The 23,301-nt window shown below is 41.6% G+C and overlaps 2 protein-coding genes across 14 annotated transcripts in view; one reads left to right on the forward strand and one right to left on the reverse strand.

Moving 5' to 3' along the window:
- The window catches only part of GART (phosphoribosylglycinamide formyltransferase, phosphoribosylglycinamide synthetase, phosphoribosylaminoimidazole synthetase), a 28,763-nt gene extending 22,535 nt beyond the window's left edge, over nt 1-6,228 (reverse strand). For 4 of the 6 annotated variants that reach the window (XR_004349741.1, XR_004349740.1, XM_032631036.1 and 1 more), the window contains exons 1-2: nt 5,262-5,350; nt 2,153-2,338 (exon numbers count right to left, since the gene is read on the reverse strand). Coding sequence is in view for 3 of the 6 variants with exons in the window: in XM_032631036.1 (XP_032486927.1) it covers nt 2,153-2,297 (145 nt within the window). In the remaining 3 variants the exon portion in view is untranslated. Of the gene's footprint in view, nt 1-2,152; nt 2,339-5,261; nt 5,351-6,215 lie in introns of those variants that run through there. The other 2 variants (XM_032631035.1, XM_032631037.1) reach the window with 2 other exon arrangements.
- Nucleotides 6,229-6,284: 56 nt separating this feature from the next.
- SON (SON DNA and RNA binding protein) overlaps nt 6,285-23,301 on the forward strand; it is a 31,117-nt gene continuing 14,100 nt past the window's right edge. For 4 of the 8 annotated variants that reach the window (XR_004349624.1, XR_004349623.1, XR_004349626.1 and 1 more), the window contains exons 1-6: nt 6,288-6,416; nt 9,504-9,670; nt 11,419-17,337; nt 18,667-18,827; nt 20,743-20,889; nt 21,070-21,258. Coding sequence is in view for 4 of the 8 variants with exons in the window: in XM_032629992.1 (XP_032485883.1) it covers nt 6,340-6,416; nt 9,504-9,670; nt 11,419-17,337; nt 18,667-18,827; nt 20,743-20,889; nt 21,070-21,258 (6,660 nt within the window). In the remaining 4 variants the exon portion in view is untranslated. Of the gene's footprint in view, nt 6,417-9,503; nt 9,671-11,418; nt 17,338-18,666; nt 18,828-19,053; nt 20,563-20,742; nt 20,890-21,069; nt 21,259-21,360; nt 22,169-23,301 lie in introns of those variants that run through there. The other 4 variants (XR_004349625.1, XM_032629993.1, XM_032629994.1 and 1 more) reach the window with 3 other exon arrangements.

The following is a 23,301-nucleotide window of genomic DNA, read 5'->3' on the forward strand; positions in this document are numbered from 1 at the left end:
TAAACAAAAAAGTGTACCAGAGAATATACTCAGAAACTGGTCTTTTAAATGTCATTCATTCAAGATTTACTGAGAACTGCTATATGCCAGATACTGTCCTAGTCACCAGGTTAAGATGTAAACACAAACAGGGTCCCTGTATTTAAGATGCTTATATTTCACTGTGGGAATGTTGAGTTATAAATATCCAAGCAAAATAATACAAAGTGTGAACAATTAGGCAAATCTGATGTGAGGTAAACTGGGAGGCTATTTCTGATTAAGCCAGAAAGGGTCTCTGTGCAAAGACGTTTAAGCTAAGAACTGAAGGATGTCTTTTAAGACCTAGCTCACTTCTCCAATGTACAAGCCAGGTAAATTTTCTTTCTTGATGGGAGTTCTAAGTAGTAGTAGGATCAACCATATATTAATCATGAGTAGGTTCTATAGGCGCTCTTCTGCTTCACTGTTATCTGGGCCACCATTCTTAAGCTGGCTGAAGTCTCTGTACATATGTGGTATTTGTGATGTGTAGGGGATAAGTGCAGAAAAGGCAGAGTTCTCAATCTACAGGAACTGCCTGAGTGGGATAAGGATGGAGTACCATGCACTCTGGGTTAGTAGCTGCAAACACAACTGGGCTGAACAGAGCCAACTACCTCAGCACAGCAAAGGGTGGCAAGAGGAAGATGACACACCTAACCTGTCACTACAAGTGATAGCAGCCTCATGACAGTATTGGGAGATTTTCATGGGCTGGTCTGTATAACATCAATTGCATCTAGATAAAATGTGCCATTTCTTTAAAGAAAAAAAAAAATACAATACCTCACTCCTAGAGTTAAGATCCCAGGGAAGCAGATATTTTCTTATCTTTTTCTTATTATTTTTGCTCCTATGTACACAATTATCTTCTCCCAGTTGGTACCTTGCTGGGTCTATGTTCTCTCCATAAATATTATGTGCCACGTAGGGTACTAGGCACATTGCACACAGTGCAAAATGAGACAGGAGACACAGGACTTCCCTGGTGGCGCAGTGGTTAAGAATCTCCCTGCCAATGCAGGGGACACTGGTTCGAGCCCTGGTCCTAGAAGATCCCACATGCCGCAGAGCAACTAAGCCCGTGCGCCACAACTGCTGAGCCTGTGCTCTAGAGCCCGTGAGCCACAACTACCGAAGCCTGCGCACCTAGAGCCTGCGCTCTGCAACAAGGAAGTCACCGCAATGAGAAGGCCATTCACCAAAACGAAGTGTAGACCCCGCTCGCCACAACTAGAGAAAGCCCACGCGCAGCAACGAAGACCCATCGCAGCCAAAAATAAATAAATTTATTTTAAAAAAGACATGCGACTTCCTTGCCCTCATGCAGTTTACATTCTAGAGCTTATGTTCTAGGAGGGAAATGAAGATAGGAGACAGACAAAAGTAAAAGAAGATACAGATAATAGTTCATGATTGAAAACAAATGAATTGGGGGGTGAACATGCTTTACTTAGAAACTTTAGGAAAGTCCTCTTTGAGATGGTAACATAAGTTGAGACCTGAATGATGAAGAGCCAGTCATACTAGGAGTGAGAACGAAGTCCAAGGCAGCTCTGTTTGGGATACTGGCAGGACTGCATGGATAGGGCACAGTGAAAAGAAAACAAGGGCTATAAAAGATCAGCCTGGAAAGGCCGGCAGAGGCCAGATCACAGAGGGTTTCGTAAGGACAGGAGTTTGAGTTTTATGCTGACTACTATGAGAAGTCACTGAAGAATTTAATGCAGCATAAGAATCAATCATCTTTTCCTATTTACCAGTGGAAGAGATGAAGGCTGAGATCTATTATGGAGTAAGAATTGGCAGAACTTACATTTAATAGCACTGCTCAATTTTGCATTCCCCAAAATACACACCAAAACACCTTTAACCTATATTAGGCATTTTGTAACTTTTTCAGTGGATGTGTTTTGTAAGTATTAAAATAATCTAAGGTAAGAAAATGATACACTCTGAACAACAGGATACCTTAAATTACAACATATGGCAAGTATTCAAATTACCACATAAATTTCTGGGTTAAAAAAAGCATTCAAATCTGAACAGCAATTGACCTTTATAAAGAAGAGATGTGAGTGACAGTTTTATCATTTACAATCGTTCACTTTTACTTCAAAAAAATGATTACCAGTGTTTGAAATCTTTTCAGAGCAGGCAGTGCCTGCATTTCCTGGGGTAACTAACACTTGTTTGACATGATTAGACTGTGCAAGTTTCCAGGCCAGAGTATGTTCCCTTCCTCCATTGCCAATTACAAGTACTCGGGCTGCCATTGCTCAGTCTGCAAAGCAGGAATTCAGCAGGAAAATGAAAGCTGCAGAAAGAAAACCACAGTTGATAGTTTAGAATACATATACTTTAGAAACCACGATTTCTAAATATGATTTAAGTAGTTATTTGTAATCATACAAATAACATTTTATCCCAGCAATTTATTTGTGAACAACTAGGATTCATAATTTGAGAAATATGACTGTGTACTCTTAAGGATTAGAGCAGTACTTTAAAGCTCCTTATTGCATTAAAGCAAAATCTATGAACAATCACCCTTCTTTGGGCTTCACTTTTATTTATTTATTTTGTCCGTGCTGGGTCTCAGCTGCGGCATGTGGGATCTTTGTTGCGGCATGCGGAATCTTTTAGTTGCAGCATGCAGACTGCTAGCTGCGGCATGCATGCGGGATCCAGCTACCCGGACCAGGGATTGAACCCTGGCCCCCTGCATTGGGAGGGCAGACTCCCACCCACTGGGCCACCAGGGAAGTCCCTGGGCTTCACTTTTAGAAGATTTAAAAATCATCAAATCTCAGTTAAAAATGAAAATGTTTTAACTTTAGACACCAAATTGAAAATAACTGTTTTTAAACCTTTAGTCTTATAAATAATAGACTTTAAAGTTACAATAAATTCAAAGAAATGTTTAAGACTAGAGCCCATAAAGGGTCAAATAGTAAATATTTTCTGAGGGCCATATAGTCTGTGTTGCAATTACTGAACTCTGCCACTGTAGTATGAAAGCTGCCTTGGACAAGAGACAAATGTGGCCTGGCTATGTCCAGTAAAAACTTACATAAATAGGCAGTTGGCTGTAGGTCATAGTTTGCCTACTTCTGCTCTAAGTAACAGGAAGCTATCAGAGGTTTATAAAGCATAACTGTGGCTGTGTTTCCATAAAACTGTATTTATGGACACTGCAATTTGAATTTTGTATAACTGTCATGTGTCACAGAAACATCACTTTTCCTTTTCTTCCCACGAACATTTAACAATGTAAAAACTATTCTTATTTGGTGGACTGTACAAAAACAGGTAGTAGGAAGATGGGCACAAGAGCAGTAGTTTGCTGACCCCTATTTAAGAAGTTAGTGCAATATGCCAGAAAATTGGTAGAGAAGGCAAAAATCAAATTTGAACACGTCTTGCTTAGTTCTGGCATTTGATCCTGGGCAGGATAGGCAACTATCTCTCAAGCTAACAGTGTGACCCTGGTTAAGTTCTTACTACCTGCAATTCAATTTCTTCACATCTTAAAAGGTGGAATTAAGAGAATTTGTCTTATGAGGCCTTGTAAGAATTGAAATGACATTTACAAACAATTAGTACAATTTCTTACACTCAGCAGTAGTAAATGCTAACCTGGTATATTTTATTTATTACTTTTGCCAAATTGATGCTTTAGGGAGAGAAAGAAATTCTAACAAGAAAACAAAAAGCCAAAGGAATGAATAACTTGTCACATTCATTTACTAATTTTCAGAAGACATGTAATTATGTAGAAGGGAAACTGATAACAGGAAAAACTGAAATCAGTTACTTCTCGTGAGATGCTAGCAATTACATGTTTAAAGAAAAATATAATTTGCTAATATAAAGAAGATTTTTTGAGCACTAACTTCGTGCCAGATGCTATTCTAAATGCTTTTCACGAATTACTTCACTTAATCTTAAGAATTCTGTGAGGCAGATAGGATTACCATGCCCGCTTTGCAGATAAATAAGTAAGGCTCAGTTAGGTTATGTAACTTGCTGTAGGTCACATAGATAAGTGGGGATGTAGCCTGGATTCCAACGGAACCAATTTTGCTTCAGATACTCTTTAACACTTGAAAATATGAGGAAGAAAAAAATTACTAAATTATCATCTCGGAGAAAAACACTATTTTAGCTTACTGGAAAAGACTTGCCGCGTGTATCGACATATCTGAAATGAACGTATCTTTAAATTTAGAGAGGGCTTCCCTGGTGGCGCAGTGGTTGAGAGTCCGCCTGCCGATGCAGGGGACACGGGTTCGCTCCCCAGTCCGGGAAGATCCCACATGCCGCAGAGTGGCTGGGCCTGTGAGCCATGGCCGCTGAGCCTGCACGTCCGGAGCCTGTGCTCTGCAGCGGGAGAGGCCACAACAGTGAGAGGCCCGCGTACCACAAAAAAAAAAAAAAAAAAAAAAAAAAAAAAAAAAATTTAGAGAAAACATTTATGTTTAGTTTGAATAAGAGGGTCAGTGAAGGGAAATTATCCTGATTACTGCCGCGGATCTCAGAAATAGGATTAGGACTCAGCCTGAGGGAATCTACACCCAGGAGTGGCTAGGAGGCCGCCAGCCAGCGTTGCCTAGGTTTGAGTTAAGGAGTTAAGACTTCCTAGCTGGGATACCTTGAGGGACTTAACCTTCTTGGGCCTCAGTCATCTAAATGGGTAACACGAGGAGAATTAGAGAGCCAGGAAAAGCCATTTCAAAGGACTTGGTGAATTGGGACTTCCCTGGCGGTCCAGTGGTTAAGACTCTGCGCTTCCACTGCAGGGGGCCTGGATTCCATCCCTAGTCAGGGAACTTAGATACTGCATGCTGTGCAGCATTGCCAAAAAAAAAGAAAACAAAACACAAAGGACTTGGTGAATAAAATAAGGTGGAAACCAACTACAAAATGGGACTAAGTAATCTGCTAGAGACAAAGGATGCAAAATAAGAAAATATGCAATTTAGGTGCATGACCTAAAAAACCTAAGAAAAGCAGAGAGATGCAAAAAGGCCCTGACATCTTACAAAGCAGAGAAAGTGATAGATCCAATGTAAACCTCAGTTAAAACTGAAAAGCACATGGCCAACCCTCACCCACTGCGATTAAAAATGAGGACAATCCCTACCGCCAAACCAGTTCCTACAGTTTCATCCAATTCCTGATAGTAATCCCCAAACCAAACCATAAAAGTACTTTCCTGAAAAGCGGAGGAAACTTACCCACGGACCCAAGGCTGTCTGGGCGCTCGCACTTAGACCCTCGCTGCACGCTCTGAGCCCACTCTCCCGCCGCGCGCCGGAAGTCGGCCGATGGGATCCGGCGCGCACCCCCCCGCCCACCCGCCCCGCCCCCGGCTGGCTTCGCTTCCCCATTGGTCGGTGTGGCCAGTGGGCCCCACCGCGAGGTAATCAAGAGTGATTCCCTCCCGCTCTCGGGCGCGGCCTGAACCTCCCCCAGAGCAAAGCTCCCAAGCCCTAGCGAGTTTACAATGTAACACTGTAGTGTCAGGTGCCACGTAACGTCTCTTCGCTTCTTCCAGAGCCTCCTGAGCTCTGAGGAGGGGGAGCACCAAAATGCTTAACCCATGTTCAGCTAATTGTGTGTTGCTCACGAGTCAGGACTGACCAGCTACCGTGCAAAAGTCTCGTGACACGCCTAGCTCCTGACGAGATTAAAATGCACCAAGGTTTGAACACACGTGGTTCAGGACCTCTGGCCTAATGCTAAAACGAAAAAAAAAGCCGAGGCCAATAATAGGATGCCACGGGAGACAGATGGCGGTAAAAACGTATTCTTCGTATGGGGGCAAGCGCTGATTAATGTTTTCCCGGATGGATCTCCCTGCCGAAACTCGGGGCCATCCGGGCCGGTTGGAGGCCCCGGTCAAACACCATGTTGCCCTCCTTGCTCCCTTTCCTCACGGAATTTAATCTAGGGTGTTTAGTGACCAAAATAAACCTCTTAAGGCCCCCAAACACTGTTGAAGACTGACAGCTTAAGCTGACAGTCGCCTCTAGAGACTTCTCCTGTAATGGCGCCTGCGTCAGTCACTAACATGGCGGACATAGTCGTGCGCGGCGCAAACGTCAGCAGCTCTACCCCAGACGCTCAGAAACAGCGGAGGAGAGCGGGGCCGTGCTCACTGATTGGTTCAGAGGCGGAGCGTGCCGGACTGGGCGCTCCCACAGGAGCCAATCAGGACGGCTAGAGACGGAATTGGACGCTGCGCCTCCTCCCGAGGCATGCTGGGAGCCTGGAGGACTAGTGAGGAGGAGTTGAGAGAACGGAGCGGACGCCATGGCGACCAACATCGAGCAGATTTTTAGGTCTTTCGTGGTCAGTAAATTCCGGGAAATTCAACAGGAGCTATCAAGGTAAACGCTTCCCAGGCTCTTCTGCTCCCAAGGGACCGATAGGGTCTCACGTAGCCGTCCGTGGCACCTTTCTTCAGGGACGCTGTCGTTCCTCGTCTCAGGCCCGGCTACAGCCCCGCCTGGGCCTGGGATCCATTTTCCGGCCCCCCCCCCATCCCCGTCCGCTCCCTCCCTTCCCAGCGAGGAACTTCGCCCTTTCAGAGGTAATCCCAGGCTCCCTCTTCTAGAACCGAGTTAGGATGCTTAGGCTTCTCCCCCGTTTGGTCATCCCCTACCATTTAGCTACTGTAGGCCTGGTTGTCCACCAGGGACGGGCCTAGTTCCTTCCTCAGCTCCTCAGCCGCCGCGGCGCTTCCCCTCCCCCTCTCTGCCTCCGCGGATTTCGCCGGCCGGTGTCTTTAACCGGAAAGGGGTCTAACGGCCGTTTCTTGGGTAATCTTAAATCCGCTTTATTATTGCAAGCTTCAGACCATTTGGGGGTCGGGATCCTTTAATTAGATTATTTGGGTCCTACTGTTCTGTGGCTTCCACCAGGTAGCATTCTAATAGTTTAATAGATTGGAAATTTAAATTAAAACAGCTCAAATTAATGTTAGCTACTTTGACAGAATATTCGAGGTGAGGATGGAAGGGGACTTTGCATTAGTGGTAATTTTTTTAATTTAGCGAAAAGTGGACTTCATGTGAAGCTCTAAATATTTTTGCCGCCCCTGACCCAATTGACATATTTGACCAACACGCTACTTTTGTCATTGCTACTGGTTTACGCTTGCTTCCCCACAATTTGAATGGGAAGAGATTTTCAAAGAAATACTTGCTTACTCAGAAACGAAAATCGCGTGGGTCATGTTGTTATTCAGTGATTGCCTTTTTACTTTGTATAACGTAAATATTTGTTCCGAGTTCAGATGTATTGCTGGTTGTATTTTAAAAGTTGAGAGCAAGAACCAGACGTAACGTGAATTTGAAAATCAGCCGAAAACGCATTTGTAAACTGAGCGCTCAAATTAACATAAGGTTACTGGGGCAATGATACAGTATTGCTGTAATATTTTTCCAGGGTATATTGTTTTTTCATTGGGAAATAGATCCTGTCATTGATTTAGTTGCTTTTTAAAATTTTGTTATATGCTGGTTATTTTTAGGATGATGATAAACGACCTGAGTCGAGAGAATATAATTTTCCTGAAAACTTTTTTATAGTTGCATATATTAAGTAGTTGTGTTTGCTGGTTGTAATGTCTTTTTTCTATACCTTTTAAAATTCAGTTTTTGTATTAGAAGTGTTATTGTCGTGGAAAGTTTAGGAAAAAAAGAGGAAAGAAAATTTCAAAACACCACATGGTTATTGATCTTTTTGTTCTTTAATTTTTTCCTTGTGCATACAGATGCACATATTTTGTCAAGTGTGATCATCTTGTTTTGTGTTGGTTGTTTTTTTCATCTATATATTGTGAACACGTTTGTGTTTTATCAGTCTCGGTAGTCTTTGAAACATTTTTCATGGCTCCATAGAATTCTGTTGTAGGATTGTATTGATGGATATTTAGTTGCTTTGAAATTTCCACCCCTTTGCAACAGTTCAGTAAGCATCCTCACAGCTTTAAGATGATTATTTTGTTATAGACTGACAGGTTTTTTTTTTTTTAGCCCTACTTTTCTGATTTTTAAATCGTGGCCTTTTTAGTAAGGTATGCACTGTGAAAGTGCTTAGGAAAAATGTAAAAGAGCTCCAGGAAGAGAGTTTAGAAAGAATATTAGATAAAGCAGTTTATTACTAAGGGAATATTCAGCTTCTTTTCAAATACTATGCTATATATTGTCAGTATCAAAAGAAGTTTTTGATTGTTTGCCATTTTGATGAACTATAGTTCCTTTTTTTCTCACTTACTTTTATGAACATGAGTTTGGGTGAGGAGACTGACTTTTAGACAGTTTAAGTTATTATATATAGTTGGTTGAGTATGAGCTCTGGTTTTGAATACCAGTTTTACCTCTTAATTAGATGTATGATGTACAGCTAGGTTTTTTTGTCTTCTCTGTGCCTCATTTTCCTCATTTGATCAGAACAATAGTGCTGATATTAGAGTTTTGTTAGGATAAATGAGTTTAAAAATGTAGAACCGTGCAGCCCTAATTAATAGTTAATAAATGTTAAATATTGCTATTGTATGATTAATTGTATTAGAAAACCAAATGTTCTTTAATAACACTTGGTTAACTACTGAATTTTTTGGGGGTTTTGACCAGACTTTTATCAGGTAGTGGAGCATAATTGTCGACCCATTTTGCTACCTAAAATTGAAGTTACATTAAGTCAAACGTGCTGTTTAAAGTATTTTTCAAAACAATTTTGTAAATTTACACAAAATAGTACAAAAGACTAAGTAAATGATATGTTTTTATGTCTGTTAAGATTCTTCTGTTCCTGCGAATTGAAAATATGTTAAGTGATTCATTTACTGTTAATATAAATGAGTTGTTTTACATGATTTTTGATAACTGGGTGAAAATTATATAAATGTATTCTTCCTTTTCAACATTATGGCATTTCAGCAAGTCTGATCAGTCTAAACCTGATCCAGTGCTACAAGTTACCCTTTTGACTTAATGTGTCGCTGGCTAAAGTTGTGTTCCTTGATACTGCTGATGGTGATTGTGATACATGCACAAGTGTGGCTTTACTGTGGCTTTACTGTGGCTAGAGCTTCTACCATAATGTTAGGTCATGTATTTTTCTTTGGTTTTGTGATTGTGATCTTAATAATAATTTTCCTCCCCTGAGATAAAAATGCTGGTTGGGGAGTATTTTGTTAAAAAAAAAAAAAGATGAGCTTAGAAACCTGTTTGAAAGACTTTTTCTTAACTTTCACAGTTCTGAAAACTTTAATCGTGTGAAAATAAAAATGTACCAACTGTAAGTAGATAGTGTTAAGGAAGCACTTTTGATGGGGAATAGCATCCAAAATAAATAAAAAATGGTGAAGTGTACAAATAAGATTGTTTTAATCAGTTGAGTTACAAATATTAATTTATTATATGGCATGATAAAAATATTAATGCATTTTGGTAACTTTTCTTGTGAAGTGGAAGGAGTGAAGGCCAGCTCAATGGTGAAACAAATACACCTATTGAAGGAAACCAGGCAGGTGATGCAGCTGCTTCTGCCAGGAGCCTACCAAATGAAGAAATAGTTCAGAAGATAGAGGAAGTACTTTCTGGGGTCTTAGATACGGAACTACGATATAAGCCAGGTAAGTTGGAGATAATCAGTTGTCTTGAAACTTGAAGTTTTTTTTTTAATAGTTAACAGTAGTATTTCTTGATTGCAGGGTATTTAAGATGTTCATTAGATTTAAAACTTCAATAAGTTTAATTTTTAGTTTAATTGATTTACTGAAGACTTTCTTAAGTATTTTTTTGAAAATACAGTTGTACTGGAACCATGAGCATCGATGCATTTGTTTACTTTGCTGGTGGAATATAACTATCTTTGTTTGGTTTAGTCTTACAGTGCCTCAGTGCCAGGATTTTGAATGTAGGTTTTCATTGAACAGTTGTATAAATGTCAGTTTTGGAAGGTACAGGAGTCTGGACCATATCTGTAATGATTCTAAAACCCTGGAAGGTTTTATTTTAAAGCTCAAGATTAGAGATGATCTTGTTTTTGTGTTTACTCCTCTTAAAGGTGCAATGAATGGAGAGGAATCATTGCTGGATATTTAGCATTTGGGGAATTGATTAAATAATTGATGCTTAGAAATGAAGGATTTGTGATCAGCCACAAAAATAACAATATTGTTTAGTTTTGTAAATGGGGGGCCATGGTATGGGTTTTGTTTTTTTTTATTTTTAGTATAGAGTATGGTTAAAAAAATAACATGGACTGTAGCCTTGCTTAGATTCATGGCTCTAGCAACTTTTTCTTGAAGTATAATGTAGCTAACATTTGGTACATAATAAACAATTAGTGGAAAATGATTAATTTTGCTTTGGAAGAGGTCTTGTCATGTGTTGATTTGCTTTTTCCATAATCTTGGTGACCTGGATTTCCGATCACCTAAGATCACTAAGGTTTATCTAATATGATATTGGCATTAGAGTAAATCTCATCTGGTTGCAAAGTGGATTATAAACCACTTTTTCTTTTAGATATGCAGATTGAAATGTTCTTAAGTTACATGTTAAGGGCTGTACGAATTTCCTTCTCCAAATGACTTTATTATCATTTTTAAAGTAGAAACATTAAAAAAATTACTTCTATAGTAATTTAGAAGAGTATTGGGGGGAAGATGTTATTTTTATTAGAATGCAACATGGGTGAAAATTCATGTTCCATATTTTACATTTGTTGTTCAGACCTTATACTATAAAAGCAATCTCTAGCATTTGCTGAGGGCTTACTTGGTGCCAGGCATTATTCAGTGTACTTTGTATGTTTTAACTGAGTTCGTCCTCTAACTCTGGAAGACAGAGTGTCAGCGGTTTGGCCACGTCTATTCATGTAGTGAGTGGTGAATTGATTCAGTATCCAAAAGCAGACAGTGTGTTCCAGAGCCAGTGCCATGTTGCTTTCTGTATAAATAAGGGTGATAAAATAGTCACAAAAGTTTTTTAACGTGTGTTTTTGTGGAAATTCTTACAGTTAATAATATGGAAGATATTCATCATAACTGTAGTTTAAAACTAATTTGCTGTATAGTGAGAGCTGGAGAAAGTAATTGTTTTAAATGAACTTAGTAAAAACACATCTTAATGTAATTCTAAAAGTTTTTGTAATAAATTAAGAACTTATTTTTAACCCAGGCTTCAGTTGTAAAAGAAGTATTGGAAAAGTGTCAGTCTTCAGATAACTGGTTTATGGAAAATAGTTTATTTAGTAACCTTTTGTTTAACAAGAAGTGTTATGGTATCTTAACATGGATTGTAAGTTTTGGTTTATACGACTTACCTAAATCTATTTTGGGGGATATTTGACAAAATTAATTTTCCTAAATTTCAGACTTGAAGGAGGCTTCCAGAAAAAGTAGATGTGTGTCTGTACAAACAGATCCTACTGATGAAATACCTACCAAAAAGTCGAAGAAACATAAAAAGCACAAAAATAAAAAGAAGAAAAAGAAGAAAGAAAAGGAAAAAAAGTATAAAAGACAGCCAGAAGAATCTGAATCAAAGCCGAAATCACATCATGATGGGAACGTAGATTTAGAATCAGATTCCTTTTTGAAGTTTGATTCTGAACCTTCAGAAATGGCACTGGAGCATCCTGTGAGAGCGTTCGGCCTATCTGACACCAGTGAGTCTCCTGCACTTGTGCTAGAACCTCCTGTAGTATCTATGGAGGTATTAGAGCCACACACCTTAGAAATTCTGAAGCCAGCTACAAAAACTGCAGAACTGTCAGTTGCATCTACATCAGTAGTTTCAGTGCAGTCAGAGCAGTCTGTAGCAGTAATGCTGGAACCATCCACAACAAAGATTCTGGATTCCTTTGCAACAGCACCAGTGCCTACTACAACAGTAGTGCTAAAGTCATCTGAGCCGGTTGTAACAATGTCAGTGGAGTGTCAGGTGAAGCCTGGGCTGAAATCTTTGGAGAGCACACCTCCAGAGCCATCAAAGATCATGTTGTTAGAGCCTCCAGTAGCAAAAGTGCTAGAGCCATCAGAAACCCTTGTGTCATCAGAGACACCTACTCAGGTGCACCCTGAGCCAAGCACATCAACAACAATGGATTTTCCAGAGTCATCGGCAACTGAAGTGCTAAGATTGCCAGAGCAGCCTGTAGAAGTACCATCGGAGATTGCAGATTCATCCATGACAAGACCGCAGGAGATGCTGGAGCTGCCCAAGACCACAGCGTTGGAGCTGCAGGAGTCGTCGGTGGCCTCAGCGATGGAGTTGCCGGGGCCACCTGCGACCTCCATGCTGGAGTTGCAGGGGCCCCCTGTGACTCCAGTGCTGGAGTTACCTGGGCCCTCTGCTACCCCGGTGCCAGAGTTGCCAGGGCCCCTTTCTACCCCAGTGCCTGAGTTGCTAGGGCCCCCTGCGACAGCAGTGCCTGAGTTGCCGGGGCCCTCTGTGACGTCAGTGCCACAGTTGTCGCAGGAATTGCCAGGGCTTCCAGCACCATCCATGGGGTTGGAGCCACCACAGGAGGTACCAGAGCCACCTGTGATGGCACAGGAGTTGCCAGGGCTGCCTGTGGTGACAGCAGCAGTAGAGCTGCCAGGGCAGCCTGTGGTTACAGTAGCAATGGAGTTGACCGAACAACCTGTGACGACGACAGAGTTGGAGCAGCCTGTGGGGATGACAACGGTGGAACATCCTGGGCAGCCTGAGGTGACGACGGCAACAGGGTTGCTGGGGCAGCCTGAGGCAGCAATGGTGCTGGAGTTGCCAGGACAGCCAGTGGCAACGACAGCGCTGGAGTTGCCAGGGCAGTCTTCGGTGACTGGGGTGCCAGAGTTGCCAGGGCTGCCTTCGGCAACTAGGGCACTGGAGTTGTCGGGGCAGCCTGTGGCAACTGGGGCACTGGAGTTGCCTGGGCAGCTCATGGCAGCTGGGGCACTGGAGTTCTCGGGGCAGTCTGGGGCAGCTGGAGCACTGGAGCTTTTGGGGCAGCCTTTGGCAACAGGGGTGCTGGAGTTGCCAGGGCAGCCTGGGGCGCCAGAGTTGCCTGGGCAGCCTGTGGCAACTGTGGCGCTGGAGATCTCTGTTCAGTCTGTGGTGACAACAACGGAGCTGTCAACGATGACCGTGTCGCAGTCCCTGGAGGTGCCCTCGACGACAGCGCTGGAGTCGTATAATACGGTAGCACAGGAGCTGCCTACTACATTAGTGGGGGAGACTTCTGTAACAGTAGGAGTGGATCCCTTGATGGCCCAGGAATCCCATATGTTAGCTTCTAACACCATGGAGACCCATATGTTAGCATCCAACACCATGGACTCCCAAATGCTAGCGTCCAACACCATGGACTCCCAGATGCTAGCGTCCAACACCATGGACTCCCAGATGTTAGCCTCTAGCACCATGGACTCCCAGATGTTAGCAACTAGCTCCATGGACTCCCAGATGTTAGCAACCAGCTCCATGGACTCCCAGATGTTAGCAACCAGCTCCATGGACTCCCAGATGTTAGCAACCAGCTCCATGGACTCCCAGATGTTAGCAACCAGCTCCATGGACTCCCAGATGTTAGCAACCAGCTCCATGGACTCCCAGATGTTAGCAACCAGCTCCATGGACTCCCAGATGTTAGCAACCAGCACCATGGACTCCCAGATGTTAGCAACCAGCTCCATGGACTCCCAGATGTTAGCCACTAGCTCTATGGATTCCCAGATGTTAGCATCTGGTACTATGGACTCTCAGATGTTAGCTTCTGGCACCATGGATGCTCAGATGTTAGCGTCTGGTACCATGGATGCTCAGATGTTAGCATCTAGTACCCAAGATTCTGCTATGTTGGGTTCAAAATCTCCTGATCCCTACAGGTTAGCTCAGGATCCTTACAGGTTAGCTCAAGATCCCTATAGGTTAGGTCATGACCCTTATAGGCTAGGTCATGATGCCTACAGGTTAGGGCAAGACCCCTATAGATTAGGCCATGATCCCTACAGACTAACTCCTGATCCCTATAGGATGTCACCTAGACCCTATAGGATAGCACCCAGGTCCTATAGAATAGCTCCCAGGCCATATAGGTTAGCACCTAGACCCCTGATGTTAGCATCTAGACGTTCTATGATGATGTCCTATGCTGCAGAACGTTCCATGATGTCATCTTACGAACGCTCTATGATGTCTTATGAGCGGTCTATGATGTCCCCTATGGCTGAACGCTCTATGATGTCAGCCTATGAGCGCTCTATGATGTCAGCTTATGAGCGCTCTATGATGTCCCCTATGGCTGAGCGCTCTATGATGTCAGCTTATGAACGCTCTATGATGTCAGCTTACGAGCGCTCCATGATGTCCCCGATGGCTGACCGATCTATGATGTCCATGGGTGCTGACCGGTCTATGATGTCTTCATACTCTGCTGCTGACCGGTCTATGATGTCATCGTACTCTGCAGCTGATCGATCTATGATGTCATCTTATACTGCTGATCGTTCAATGATGTCTATGGCAGCTGATTCTTACACCGATTCTTATACTGATACATATACGGAGGCATATATGGTGCCACCTTTGCCTCCTGAAGAGCCTCCAACAATGCCACCATTGCCACCTGAAGAGCCACCAATGACACCGCCATTGCCTCCTGAGGAACCACCAGAGGGTCCAGCATTACCCACTGAGCAGTCAGCATTAACAGCTGAAAATACTTGGCCTACTGAGGTGCCAGCATTACCTCCTGAAGAGTCTGTGTCGCTGCCTGAACCTCCTGTGACTCAAAGTGAGATTTCAGAGCCTTCAGCAGTGCTTGCTAATTATTCAGCATCAGCATCAGAGCCTTCAATGTTAGCATCAGAGGCTTCCATGACTGTTCCAGAACCACCACTGGAGCCAGAGTCTTTGGTCACATCAACACCTGTAGAGTCTGCTGCTGTAGCAGAAGAGCATGAAATTATTCCAGAAAGACCAGTGACTTACATGGTGTCGGAAACTCCCACAACATCAGGTGAACCGACTGTGTTAACATCAGAGCCTTCTGTTATGTCAGAGGCAGCAGAAACTTTTGATTCCATGAGGGCTTCAGGACATGTTGCCTCAGAGTTATCTGTGTCCCTGCTGGAGGCAGCAGTACCTATTCCAGAGCCATCCCAGAGCACTGTAGATCTGCCAGCCATGGCTGTCTCGGAGCTACCAGCTGTGGCTGTCCCAGAGCAACCAGCTGGAATTGTCTCAGAGCCACCAGCCATGGCTGTTCCAGAGCCACAGGCTGAGGCTGTGCCAGACCCAGCGGCTGTGGCTGTCCAGGACCCACCAGCTGAGGCTGTCCCAGAGCCCCTGGCCTTGTCTGAGCCAGAGCATATTACCGTTCCTGTGCCAGTTGTTTCTGCCCTGGAGCCTACTGTGCCTGTCCTGGAACCAGCGATGTCAGTCCTTCAACCTAACGTGATTGTTTCAGAACCATCTATTTGTGTCCAAGAATCCACTGTGACAATTTCAGAGCCTCCTGTCACTCTCTCAGAGCAGACTCAAGTAATACCAACTGAGATGGTTTTAGAGTCTACATCAATGATACTGGAGTCTAACGTTATAAAAGGAATGAATTTACTATCTGGCGATCAAAATCTTGCTCCAGAGATTAGCATGCAGGAGATTCCCATGCATTCAGACGAAGAACCACATGCTGAAGGACACCTGAAGAATGATTCTTATGAAACTGAAAGTGGTATGAATATAGACCTTAATATAAATAATCACTTAATTGCTAAAGAGATGGAACATAACACAGTATCTGCTGCCAGCAGTGGTGCTGTTGGTGAAACTGGTGAAGAGAAAATTTTGCCCACCAATGAGACTAAACAATGCACAGTATTGGATATCTGTCCTACTGTTAGTGAAACTGATGTAGGAGGGACTCTGTCTTCTACTGGTTCCCTTGCTCTTGAACCTGATGCAGTGGGAACTGGTAAGGGTCTTGAATTTGCCACAGCATCTGCTTTCAGTTCAATTAGTAAATATGATGTTGAAGTATCGTTAACTACTCAAGATACTGAACATGACATGGTAATTTCCACCAGCCCCAGTGGTGGTAGTGAAGCTGACATAGAGGGACCTTTACCTGCTAAAGACATTCATCCTGATATACCAGCTAATAATAACTTTGTCAGTAAGGATGCAGAAGGATCATTACCTATACAGGAGAGTGACCAGACATTAGCAGTGGCTCTCAGTCCTAAAGAAAGTAGTGGAGAAGATAAAGAAGTACCTCTCCCTACTAAAGAGATACTGTCTGATTCAGGATTTTCTGCCAACATTGATGATATTAATGAAGCTGATTTAGTGAGACCATTACTTCCTAAGGACATGGAACGTCTTACAAGCCTTAGAGCTGGTATTGAAGGACCTTTACTTGCAAGTGAAGTTGAACGGGATAAATCTGCTGCCAGTCCAGTTGTACTTAGTATACCAGAAAGAGCTTCAGAGTCATCTTCAGAGGAAAAAGATGATTATGAAATTTTTGTAAAAGTTAAGGACACACATGAAAAAAGCAAGAAAAATAAGAACCGTGACAAAGGTGAGAAAGAGAAGAAAAGGGACTCTTCGTTAAGATCTCGAAGTAAGCGTTCCAAGTCTTCTGAACACAAATCGCGAAAGCGCACCAGTGAATCTCGTTCTAGGGCAAGGAAGAGATCATCGAAGTCCAAGTCTCATCGCTCTCAAACACGTTCACGGTCACGATCAAGACGCAGGAGGAGGAGCAGCAGGTCAAGATCAAAGTCTAGAGGAAGGCGATCTGTATCAAAAGAGAAGCGCAAAAGATCGCCAAAGCACAGATCCAAGTCCAGGGAAAGAAAAAGAAAAAGATCAAGCTCCAGGGATAACCGGAAAACAGGTAGAGCTCGGAGTCGCACCCCAAGCCGTCGGAGCCGGAGTCACACTCCGAGTCGTCGAAGAAGATCTAGATCTGGGGGAAGAAGGAGCTTCAGCATCTCCCCGAGCCGACGGAGCCGCACCCCCAGCCGAAGGAGTCGCACCCCCAGCCGAAGGAGTCGCACCCCGAGCCGACGGAGCCGCACCCCGAGCCGACGGAGCCGCACCCCGAGCCGACGGAGCCGCACCCCGAGCCGTCGGAGAAGATCAAGATCTGTGGTAAGAAGACGAAGCTTCAGTATATCACCAGTCAGATTAAGGCGATCACGAACACCCTTGAGAAGAAGATTTAGCAGGTCTCCCATCCGCCGTAAACGATCCAGGTCTTCTGAAAGAGGCAGATCACCTAAACGTCTGACGGATCTGAGTGAGTCATTTAAAAATTTAATGGTATTAGAGAATGATTTAAAGCTGAGTTTTTTTCTGTGAGTCATGGAATATTTGGGGTTATTGGTTTAGGATAAATATTTCTATCTTTAAATTTTTGTAGTTAGGTTAGCTTCTGTTTAGAAAATGTAGGAATAAGTACATTTGTAATTAGTGTTTAAAAGACCTGCTTTGGAGTAAACTAGAACCAAGGTATTTCCATATTTGAATGCTTTCTTTTTGCTTTAACCATATTCCATAACTAAAAATGGCAGGTAGAAGTCCAGTTAAAGACAAGGCTAGTATCTGCTCAGGTGGTTATTGTATGTATTCCAACATAAATTCTTGCAGATAAGCCTAAAATCAAATGTTTCTTTTTTAATAAGTTACATGTCTTAAACTGGCAATACAGTACTGTTAAATGTTTGTGAAAATAATTCTGATTGGTATAATGGGTGATGGAAGTGAGTAGGGAATTTTGCATATGGGGAGTTAAAGTGATTTCAGTCTGCCTTTTAAAAGATGAAGTGTTCTAATTTCTCCTAATTTTAAAAAGTGTGCAGAGGTGATTAAAACTTGATGGATCATGCGTGACTACCTGTAATAATAATGGATAATTTATCATTATCCCAGTGGATTGGACATTTCCAGGTCAGAGTTGTCTAAAGAAAAAGATCTTAACAGAACCGTAAGGGAGAATGCATTCAGTTCAACAAATGTTTCTGAGTTCTTTTTTTATTCAAAGCAAAAAACAGTATATAATTCCTGGAGTGATTACAAGTTAGTACAACAGACACAGATAAAATGCATATATGTCTCTTTTACCAAATAGTAAAACTGCCAGAAAGAGTAGAATGTGATGATTGCTGTAATTACTGGTATAGATTAGGTACTTTGGGAGCACGGTGGAGAGGATGTTAAATTCTGACTTAAGACTTGTTACTTTGAAGAGGTGGCAGTTTTGAACTTGGGCTCAAAGAGTGATTTAAAATGTTGTCCGAGATTAGAAGGAAAGTAAGGGGCGTGATAGTTGTGGAAAATAAAGTAGGTTTGGGCAGGTGTGTGTCTTAATATGTGTGGCAGAGTGATCATTATAGTTGTGTAGTCTAGCTATTTTGTATAGTGTTTGAATGGTAAGCTAAATGTGGACTTAATTCTTTTTTAAATATGGGGCATTTGTTTTGAAACTTTGAGCCAAAGAGTGATTTCATCACAGCTGTAAGTTAGGGCAGAAAATTGATGCCTTTAATTTTGTTAACATATGAAACATTAGATAATACAAAATGTACAGCCTTTTAGGAAAACTGCTTCTTATATTTTCCTCTTGCAGATAAGGCTCAGTTACTTGAAATAGCCAAAGCTAATGCAGCTGCCATGTGTGCTAAGGCTGGTGTTCCTTTACCGCCAAACCTAAAGCCTGCACCTCCACCTTCAATAGAAGAGAAAGTTGCTAAAAAATCAGGAGGAGCTACTATAGAAGAACTAACTGAGGTAAGCTAGACAGAATTTGTCATTCTTAAATGGATTATTCCAGTGATGTTGACTCTGGAGCGTGCCAAAACCCGAATTGTGGGCTGAACTGATAATGGCTGGCACCGAGTGGCCAAAACCCGAAATACAGACGTGGCAGCGGCAGAAGCTCTATTTAGCAGGCCATTATCCGGGATGGCTAAGCTCCGCTAGCTAAAAGTTACTTCCCATTACTTTTGCTTTCCAGTTTTAGAAGCCAAACTGACTGAGGAGTGGGACGGTTCGTTTGAATGGAGGAGGTGTTGAGTGAGCAACACGCAGAAGCTCGCCTACAGTTTCGTTTCCATTCACGACGTGTTCACTGATCGCCACGAGTGTACTGCATATACGCAAAGACACAGACAATCTTCAGAAATGATCTTTTGCCACCGGAGCTTGGAAATTAATGAGAATAGCTGGCCATTGCCTGAAAGGAACTTCTTTCGCATCAACATTTCGGGTTTTGGCTGTTTGGTACCAGCCATTGGTGATAATGGCCGGCCATTATCAGTTCTTCCTGCGGTTCGGGTTTTGGCAGTAACATATATATTTTAAACACACTTATTTTTGTTTTTAACAATTTGATCTTTTCAATTGAGGCTTTTTTTTTTTGTCTTTTGGCTTTATTTTATTAAAAAAATTTTTTTTTGGAGGACGCTGAAATATTGCTGCTAGGATCCAGAAATACCACATTGTTTCAGATATTGAAACTTGTTATTGGCTAGCCTTATGCCAGCCTGCCACTGTCAATATATTCTGTTCCCCTTGGTTACAAGCTTGGTATATTCTGTGTTTTTGGCTAAATGAGCTTTTTATCCTATTAAAATATTTTCAATTGATAAGGGATATGACAGATTCTACTGCTAGTATAGAGACATGTCCACCCAAATTTACTCTGACCTTTTTATAAAGCCAGGTAATGGAGTCGGTTCCTTTGCTTCTCAAGGCGGAATTGACTTTGCTTTATGTGTCAGACCTCATCAATTGCACCCTCCCCATCATGCCTTACATTGCATTCTTGAGTTCTGTTCCTTTAGATAACCTACAAAACATTTATGGAAAGACATGCTATCATCTAACCCAGTTGCAAGTGTTTGAGATTTTATTTAGCCATACATTTGGGGATCATATAGTTTCTTAATCTGTTTCCTTACTTAGATTTATTACAATATGAATTACAATTTTTTTTTAAGTTTAAGGACCTAGTGAAGGCTTCTGTTGCTTGCTTATCAAATCCAAGCTCCTTATCCAAAACCTTGTGAACACTTAGTGTTTCCCTTTATATTTTAGCCTCATCTTCAGCCCTCTGTCCCTTCTAATAAGTTTTTTCTCACCTCTTTACCACTACCTGACTAGGGTGACTTTCTTTTCCTTTCCCTGCTAATCCTTGTTCTTAACTATGAAAATTTGGCTTAGAACTCTGCAAGGAATATTCCTTGATTATCAGATTCTGCCTGATTCTGTTCTCTTAAGCTTTTGTTCTTTGAGCACTTATGTACTCAGTTTGTATTATATCAGTTTGCACTTGTTAATTGTGTTGCTCTGTAAAAGCGTTCCTCAATTATCTCATGTGTATGTATTCCGTCTATTGAACTAGATTGTAAGCTCCTTGAGAGCAGGGACCATGTCTTTTACTTTATTTTTTTTGTATTCCCTGGACAGTGCCCAGTACAGTGCTCTGCACATAGTAGGTGCTCAATAAATGTTGTTAACTGACTGACCAGCTAGAGTGTGTTTAAATAGTAACCAGTAAGCTAAGTTACGTATCTGTAACCTATCGTTAATCTTGTTTTACTTTTGAAAATTGATATTATGTGGTTTTGATTCTTTTAAGAAATTACATGTTACTCTGCATAAAGTGTAAGGTTTATCTTTTGTTTGTTTTTACTTTTTTAAGAAATGCAAACAGATTGCACAGAGTAAAGAAGATGATGATGTAATAGTGAATAAACCTCATGTTTCGGATGAAGAGGAAGAAGAACCTCCTTTTTATCATCATCCTTTTAAACTCAGTGAACCCAAACCCATTTTTTTCAATCTGAATGTGAGTATTAGTGTTTCTAGACTAGTGAAACAGCACAACTTGTAGAACTGTTTAAGTAAAATTCAAATGGAATTTAGTTTTTAATTTAGGTTAAATACTATGTGAAATAATGAACAAAGTCATTTTCAGATTATGTTGAACATCTATTGAGTTTTAATTAAGAAAAACATTATTTTTTAGATTGCTGCAGCAAAGCCAACTCCACCAAAAAGCCAGGTAACATTAACAAAAGAATTCCCTGTGTCATCTGGATCTCAACATCGGAAAAAAGAAGCAGATAGTGTTTATGGAGAATGGGTTCCTGTAGAGAAAAATGGTGAAGAAAACAAAGATGATGATAATGTTTTCAGCAGCAGTTTGCCCTCTGAGGTAAGTAAAAGGAATATTATGTATTTTTTTCCTTTTATATACCTGAATCTGCATTTTATTGTTATTTTATATCTGATTTGGATTCTGTTTCACTCTTCTTAGGGCCGGGTTAAACGGCAGGGCCGGGTTAGACGACAGATGAAACAACCCGCAGCTTCTCATTTGACAGTAACTCGATGCAATTCACTTTGTGGAACCAAGCCACAAAGTGAAAAGCATCGAATTGCAGAGAACAGTGTTATCACATCCCTACCCAACATTGGGCCCTCCTTGCACTTGTGGGAAGGTAGCCCAAGGTACAACTATTTAGCTTCCCGTTTTGCTTCAAGGCTCTATAGCTCTAGATTTTGGTGGTAGCAAATTTATTGGGTGGAGGGATTGAGCAGAGAGAGGCAGATCCTCAGGTTCAACACAAGAACTGGATTGGAAAAGGCGTTGTAGGCTGATGTGAGCATCTTGGATACATAGCCCATTGCCCTTAAATAATGGTTTCTATTTCTCTGGGTTGTTTGTCAGATAGCCTTTAATTTTAATTATTTTCCCTTCCCTATGCTACCTTGGCCCTTTGGATTCTTGTGTTTAACCTAATGTTCAGCCTTGGTACTCCATTTCCCTTCTCCTTCCCCTTTTTGCTACTATTAAAAGTTGGAGAAGTGGAATTCACACCTTGAAATTTCCAGGAGGCTATAGTTGTATCTTGTCAAAATGACGCGGTAATAATGCCAAGTGTCAAAACAGCCCCATTAAAATGCCGCCTGATTAAATAATGTGCTGCTAAATATAGTGCACATGAAAACAGCAAGACTGTATATATATGTAAATATATATATATATATATCTGTATCTTTGTATGTATCTCTGTATCTGTACCTTTGCTGTATCTTTTAATAAACAGTTTACTTTTATTTAACTTGTTGTGCAAAATCACGCTTGGGGGATCTGGGAGGGTGGAGACTTACTAGGGGGGTGGGAGTTTTAAATGATACCATAGACTAGTCATCACCTCTTGCCCTTCGTTTCCAAAGCCCAGACATTTGTCCAAGGACTGGATTAGATATCTGATGCCCTTACAACGTAGGAATTCTTCCCCAGTTCCTTTCCTTGCAGTTCTGGGATATGTGGGTCAGAGAGACCTGTACTCTTCACATACAGGTTCACTTTATTGGCCATATCATCGTCGTCCAATAAACACCTCTGATAATACAAATAAACGAATTCTGTTTATAAAGTTAAAAGTGAACAGAACCCAAATCAGAAACTTTGATAGTATTTTTTTTCCCCTGGGCTATTCACAGGTGCCATTTTCACTGTGGTTTTCTTTTTACCTGTGGCATTTGAAAAGAGAGCGAGTTATATACAATGAAGCTGGACATAACTAGCCAGTGCAACTTACAGTCACTGTTGATGATCTATATTTACATGGGGGTCAACAATTGAAGCAAGTTATACCATCACCAGTGAGGGAGAGGATAGATAGCTTGTTGGGACAGTTTTTAGTGAAGCCAGTTGAGTAGCTCAGTTGCTAATTCCCAAATCAAGCTACCTGCACATTTCAAGAGGGAAAGGTTAACTGACATTTGTAACTGACTTAAATCTTGTAGAGGCTGAATATAAACCATGGTGAGAGGGCTGAACAGACTGACTTAGAAATTCTGATACATACGCTTTTAGTAATTTCTTGAAGATTAAGCAATTAACAGAAAAAAAACATAAGGGAATTATTTATGTGAGAAAAATTTTCCAACAGAGTGAAGCCCTATAAATATTGCAAAATTCCAAGGGATTTTCCTGGGAAGATAAGTGACCATAACTATTTTGACTTCAGTTGAACATCAGGAGAGTGCTTAGTGAATCCTGGTGATTATGGTTCTTACTGATTGAGAGTTTATGTGTAAATATATATATTTCGGTATTTAGCCATTTTCAGCTTTAACACTAAAGCCGTGGTGCCTTACATTGTCTGTCATCAACAGTGGTTGTCAGATTTGAATGAAAAGTTGGGGGGAATTATTCCAGAGAAATCCTACGGGGGAGTAGGTGGGT

The sequence above is a fragment of the Phocoena sinus genome, chromosome 4 (assembly GCF_008692025.1).
Source record: "Phocoena sinus isolate mPhoSin1 chromosome 4, mPhoSin1.pri, whole genome shotgun sequence".
NCBI lineage: Eukaryota > Metazoa > Chordata > Mammalia > Artiodactyla > Phocoenidae > Phocoena > Phocoena sinus.